Source organism: Penaeus vannamei, chromosome 34 (genome assembly GCF_042767895.1).
Source record: "Penaeus vannamei isolate JL-2024 chromosome 34, ASM4276789v1, whole genome shotgun sequence".
NCBI lineage: Eukaryota > Metazoa > Arthropoda > Malacostraca > Decapoda > Penaeidae > Penaeus > Penaeus vannamei.
Window position 1 is genome coordinate 15,730,062 of NC_091582.1, and position 7,465 is coordinate 15,737,526.

At 43.2% G+C, this 7,465-nt stretch overlaps 1 protein-coding gene across 1 annotated transcript in view; it reads right to left on the reverse strand.

The window, feature by feature from the left end:
• Nucleotides 1–312, reverse strand: part of LOC113808093 (uncharacterized) — an 8,364-nt gene extending 8,052 nt beyond the window's left edge. Inside the window, exons 1-2 of the mRNA XM_070113460.1 lie at nt 307–312; nt 1–29 (exon numbers count right to left, since the gene is read on the reverse strand). The exon at nt 1–29 is cut by the window's left edge and continues 107 nt beyond it. Of these exons, the coding sequence (XP_069969561.1) occupies nt 1–29; nt 307–312 (35 nt within the window). The remainder of the gene's footprint in view (nt 30–306) is intronic.
• Nucleotides 313–7,465: the final 7,153 nt, after the last annotated feature.

Genomic DNA, 7,465 nt, shown 5'->3' on the forward strand with positions numbered 1-7,465 from the left:
TTCTGCTCACATTCTGGCGAAACGTGATGCTGTTCAATGCTTATTTATGTGCTACGAGTGGTGATATGTTTAAGATTTGACAAAGATTTCTATTCACAGCCTGATCAAACATGATGTTAGATGCTTATTTTTGTGCTAAGATTGGTGATATTATGTTTTAGAAATGACAAACTCGGTTCTGTTCACAGACTAGCCAAACATAATGCTGTTAGATGCTTATTTAAGGGATAAGAATGGTTAATATGCAATTGTGCTAAGAATGGCGATATTATGTTTAAGTTTTCAAATGCATTAATGCATTCTTACGCTCATATTGTGCCGAAATGTGATATTGTTATATATATATTTTTTTTATGTGTTAAGAAGGGCGATGTTATTTTGAAATTTTAACAGGCTTTGTTATGTTCACATTGCGTCGAAATGTAATGCTTTTAGATGCTTTTGTATATGCTGAGTGGTGTTTCAGATTTGACACATTCTCTTCTATTCACATTCTGGCCAAACATAATTCTGTTAGATGTTGTGTTTTATGTTCTAAGAAGGGTCAATGATGATACTGTATTTAATATTCAAAAGCATTTCCTCAGATTGTTTTATCAAGACTTCATTATAAAGTGTAAATCTCGTATGTCGTCACCCTCATTGTTACATACGTGTTATATATGACTTAATTGCAGTTTGCCCGTTTATTGACAATATTTTTTTCATTATCATTATCAATATCATTATTATTATTATCATTATCTAATGACCACAAGATATACCTCTTTATCTAATTCTGATGATATATGTAAAGCTACCATAATGAATCATATAAACATACATTCTGATATATCATTTCTACATGTCTCATTTCTTGAGCTTAATCAGCTTAATCATTGTCTGTGTCCCTATCACCACCGTCATTACCTAAATCACTATCAGTACGTCCATTTACGTATATTTGACATAACTTTGTTTCATTGTCATTTTTATCTTCTCCATCACCATCACCACCACCTTCACCATCCCCACCACCTTCACCATCATCATCTTCACCTTAGCCACCACCTTCACTATGAGCATCATCCTCACCATCACCATCTTCAAGATCAGCGTCATCTTCACCATCTCCGACGCCAGTTCCATCTCCAACGTCAGTTCCATCTCCAACACCAGTTCCATCTCCAACACCAGTTCCATCTCCAACACCAGTTCCATCTCCAACACCAGTTCCATCTCCAACACCAGTTCCATCTCCTACACCAGTCCCATCTCCAACACCAGTTCCATCTCCAACACCAGTTCCATCTTCAACACCAGTTCCATCTCCAACGCCAGTTCCATCTCCAACACCAGTTCCATCTCCAACACCAGTTCCATCTCCTACACCAGTTCCATCTCCTACACCAGTTCCATCTCCAACACCAGTTCCATCTCCAACACCAGTTCCATCTCCAACACCAGTTCCATCTCCAACACCAGTTCCATCTTCAACACCAGTTCCATCTCCAACGCCAGTTCCATCTCCAACACCAGTTCCATCTCCAGCACCAGTTCCATCTCCAACACCAGTTCCATCTCCAACACCAGTTCCATCTCCAACGCCAGTTCCATCTCCAACACCAGTTCCATCTCCAACGCCAGTTCCATCTCCAACACCAGTTCCATCTCCAACACCAGTTCCATCTCCAACACCAGTTCCATCTCCTACACCAGTTCCATCTCCTACACCAGTTCCATCTCCAACACCAGTTCCATCTCCAACACCAGTTCCATCTCCAACACCAGTTCCATCTCCAACACCAGTTCCATCTCCAACGCCAGTTCCATCTCCAACACCAGTTCCATCTCCAACACCAGTTCCATCTCCAACACCAGTTCCATCTCCAACACCAGTTCCATCTCCAACGCCAGTTCCATCTCCTACACCAGTTCCATCTCCAACACCAGTTCCATCTCCAACACCAGTTCCATCTCCAACGCCAGTTCCATCTCCGACGCCAGTTCCATCTCCAACATCAGTTCCATCTCCAACACCAGTTCCATCTCCAACACCAGTTCCGTCTCCAACACCAGTTCCATCTCCAACGCCAGTTCCATCTCCAACACCAGTTCCATCTCCAACACCAGTTCCATCTCCAACGCCAGTTCCATCTCCAACACCAGTTCCATCTCCAACACCAGTTCCATTTTCAACACCAGTTCCATCTCCAACACCAGTTCCATCTCCAACACCAGTTCCATCTCCAACACCAGTTCCATCTCCAACACTAGTTCCATCTCCAACACCAGATCCATCTCCAACACCAGTTCCATCTCCTACACCAGTTCCATCTCCAACACCAGTTCCATCTCCAACACCAGTTCCATCTCCAATGCCAGTTCCATCTCCTACGCCAGTTCCATCTCCAACACCAGTTCCATCTCCAACACCAGTTCCATCTCCAACACCAGTTCCATCTCCAACACCAGTTCCATCTCCAACACCAGTTCCATCTCCAACACCATTTCCATCTCCTACACCAGTTCCATCTCCAACACCGGTTCCATCTCCAACACCAGTTCCATCTCCAACGCCAGTTCCATCTCCTACACCAGTTCCATCTCCTACACCAGTTCCATCTCCTACACCAGTTCCATCTCCAACACCAGTTCCATCTCCAACACCAGTTCCATCTCCAACACCAGTTCCATCTCCAACACCAGTTCCATCTCCAACACCAGTTCCATCTCCAACACCAGTTCCATCTCCAACACCAGTTCCATCTCCAACACCAGTTCCATCTCCAACATCAGTTCCATCTCCAACACCAGTTCCATCTCCATTACCAGTTCCATCTCCAACACCAGTTCCATCTCCAACACCAGTTCCATCTCCAACACCAGTTCCATCTCCAACACCAGTTCCATCTCCAACACCAGTTCCATCTCCAACACCAGTTCCATCTCCAACACCAGTTCCATCTCCGACACCAGTTCCATCTCCAACACCAGTTCCATCTCCAACGCCAGATCCATCTCCAACACCAGTTCCATCTCCAACTCCAGTTCCATCTCCAACACCAGTTCCATCTCCAACACCAGTTCCATCTCCAACACCAGTTCCATCTCCTACACCAGTTCCATCTCCAACACCAGTTCCATCTCCAACACCAGTTCCATCTCCAACACCAGTTCCATCTCCAACACCAGTTCCATCTCCAACACCAGTTCCATCTCCAACACCAGTTCCATTTTCAACACCAGTTCCATCTCCAACACCAGTTCCATCTCCAACACCAGTTCCATCTCCAACACCAGTTCCATCTCCAACACCAGTTCCATCTCCAACACTAGTTCCATCTCCAACACCAGTTCCATCTCCAACACCAGTTCCATCTCCTACACCAGTTCCATCTCCAACACCAGTTCCATCTCCAACACCAGTTCCATCTCCAATGCCAGTTCCATCTCCTACGCCAGTTCCATCTCCAACACCAGTTCCATCTCCAACACCAGTTCCATCTCCAACACCAGTTCCATCTCCAACACCAGTTCCATCTCCAACACCAGTTCCATCTCCAACACCATTTCCATCTCCTACACCAGTTCCATCTCCAACACCGGTTCCATCTCCAACACCAGTTCCATCTCCAACGCCAGTTCCATCTCCTACACCAGTTCCATCTCCTACACCAGTTCCATCTCCTACACCAGTTCCATCTCCAACACCAGTTCCATCTCCAACGCCAGTTCCATCTCCTACACCAGTTCCATCTCCAACGCCAGTTCCATCTCCAACACCAGTTCCATCTCCAACGCCAGTTCCATCTCCAACGCCAGTTCCATCTCCGACACCAGTTCCATCTCCAACGTCAGTTCCATCTCCAACACCAGTTCCATCTTCAACACCATTTCCATCTCCAACACCAGTTCCATCTCCTATACCAGTTCCATCTCCTACACCAGTTCCATCTCCTACACCAGTTCCATCTCCTACACCAGTTCCATCTCCTACACCAGTTCCATCTCCAACACCAGTTCCATCTCCATCACCAGTTCCATCTCCAACACCAGTTCCATCCCCAGCGCCAGTTCCATCTCCTACACCAGTTCCATCTCCAACACCAGTTCCATCTCCAACACCAGTTCCATCTCCTACACCAGTTCCATCTCCAACACCAGTTCCATCTCCAACACCAGTTCCATCTCCAACACCAGTTCCATCTCCTACACCAGTTCCATCTCCAACACCAGTTCCATCTCCAACACCAGTTCCATCTCCAACGCCAGTTCCATCTCCAACACCAGTTCCATCTCCTACACCAGTTCCATCTCCTACACCAGTTCCATCTCCTACACCAGTTCCATCTCCAACACCAGTTCCATCTCCTACACCAGTTCCATCTCCTACACCAGTTCCATCTCCTACACCAGTTCCATCTCCAACACCAGTTCCATCTCCAACACCAGTTCCATCTCCTACACCAGTTCCATCTCCTACACCAGTTCCATCTCCTACACCAGTTCCATCTCCTACACCAGTTCCATCTCCTACACCAGTTCCATCTCCAACACCAGTTCCATCTCCAACACCAATTCCATCTCCAACACCAGTTCCATCTCCAACACCAGTTCCATCTCCAACGCCAGTTCCATCTCCTACACCAGTTCCATCTCCTACACCAGTTCCATCTCCGACACCAGTTCCATCTCCAACACCAGTTCCATCTCCAACACCAGTTCCATCTCCAACACCAGTTCCATCTCCTACACCAGTTCCATCTCCTACACCAGTTCCATCTCCTACACCAGTTCCATCTCCAACACCAGTTCCATCTCCAACACCAATTCCATCTCCAACACCAGTTCCATCTCCAACGCCAGTTCCATCTCCAACGCCAGTTCCATCTCCTACACCAGTTCCATCTCCTACACCAGTTCCATCTCCGACACCAGTTCCATCTCCAACACCAGTTCCATCTCCAACACCAGTTCCATCTCCGACACCAGTTCCATCTTCAACACCAGTTCCATCTCCAACGCCAGATCCATCTCCAACACCAGTTCCATCTCCGACACCAGTTCCATCTCCAACACCAGTTCCATCTCCAACACCAGTTCCATCTCCAACACCAGTTCCATCTCCAACACCAGTTCCATCTCCATCACCAGTTCCATCTCCAACACCAGTTCCATCTCCGACACCATCACCTACTCCAACACCAGTTCCATCTCCAACACCAGTTCCATCTCCATCACCAGTTCCATCTCCAACACCAGTTCCATCTCCGACACCATCACCTACTCCAACACCAGTTCCATCTCCAACTCCAGTTCCATCTCCAACGCCAGTTCCATCTCCAACACCAGTTCCATCTCCAACACCAGTTCCATCTCCAGTACCATCACCTACTCCAACACCAGTTCCATCTCCAACACCAGTTCCATCTCCGACACCATCACCTACTCCAACACCAGTTCCATCTCCTACACCAGTTCCATCTCCAACACCAGTTCCATCTCCAACACCAGTTCCATCTCCAACACCAGTTCCATCTCCATCACCAGTTCCATCTCCGACACCGTCACCTACTCCAACATCAGCATCTTCATCATCACCATCCTCACCCTCACCATCATCTTCACCATCTTCATCGGCGTCATCCTCACCATCACCACCATCGTCACCATCACCACCTGTTAAAGATATACAAATTAAGTGAAGGAGATTTTTCACAGAGTATCTTATTTTCATGATTGAAATCCGAAAAGGAATCTATGTTCTTGGTTGTCCGAACAAGACACAACTTGACTGGTTCTACGCCCTGCTATAACGAGTAGAAATGATGATGATTGTGGTGATGATGATGATGATGATTATAAGGATAATGATAATAACAACAATGATCATTTTAGTAATGTTTATGAAGTGGACAATACGAATGATAGTAATGATGATAAAAATGATAGATATTTGTGATAATAATAACAAGAATGATGATAAAATTATGATTAGTAATGATATGTTCATAAAAAGAATCATACTTGATAACGAAATCGTTCATGAAAATGGTAAATAATAATGATAACAATGACAATAGCAGTACTTATCATTATTATAATTTTATTCACCATTATCAATCTCCGGAAAGTAAGCAGCCTGGAGGTGCGAGTGAAGAGCATATGTTATCCGTTCGCTGGCAGTGCAGGTACGGAACAGGTGTGGAAGACTGTGTACGTGCTTGTAAAATCAACGTACATATTATTCTTAACTTTCTAACTTCTTTCTAACTTTCTTGTTATTTTTGTTCTTGTTGTTTTTATTGTCACAATTACGGTTCATATTGTTTTTGGTATTATGTTGTCTTCATAACTGTTGTCTTTGTTGTTTTTGTTAATGGTTTAAGAGGTTGGTATCTTGCTGCAATACTGATCTTTTCGGGACTTTTTAAACAACCTGAATCTTTTTGCAGTAATTTTTTATGACCCATTAATGATAATGATAATAATGAAGATGATAATAATAATAATAATAATAATAATAATAATAATAATAATAATGATAATAATGATATCAATGATAATAACAATAATAATAATAATGATAATAATAATAATAATAATAATAATAATAATAACAATAATGATGATGAGGATGATGATAGTAATACTAACAGTAATAATAATGATGATGATGATAGTAATAGTAATAATAATAATTATTATTATTATAACAATAAAAATACTAACAACAATAATAATCAATAAACAAACAGCCAAATAATCAAAAGAGAGAAGCGCCTTACCTTTCGGAATGCAGCAACGGCAGTCCTCCTCACACAGGTCGCTGGAAACCTCGTCGTCTTCCTGACATGTTTTCGCACATTCTCCGCCTCTGTCTCGGCAGGGCTTCTTCTGCTCACATTCTGGCGAAACATGATGCTGTTAAATGCTTATTTATGTGCTACGAGTGGTGATGTGTTTAAGATTTGACAAAGATTTCAATTCACAGCCTGATCAAACATGATGTTAGATGTTTATTTTTTGTGCTAAGATTGGTGATATTATCTTTAAGAAATGATAAACTCGCTTCTGTTCACAGACTAGCCAAACATAATGCTGTTAGATGCTTATTTAAGTGATAAGAATGGTTAATATGCAATTGTGCTAAGAATGGCGATATTATGTTTAATTTTTCAAAGGCATTCTTACGCTCATATTGTGCCGAAATGTAATACTGTTATATCATTTTTTTACGTGTTAAGAAGGGCGATGTTATTTTGAAGTTTTAACAGGGTTTGTTGTGTTCACATTGCGTCGAAATGTAATGCTTTTAGATGCTTTTGTATCTGCTGAGTGGTGTTTCAGATTTGACACATTCTCTTCTATTCACACTCTGGCCAAACATAATTCTGTTAGATGTGTTTTATGTTCTAAGAAGGGTCAATGATAATACTGTATTTAATATTCAAAAGCATTTCCTCGGATTGTTTAATCAAGA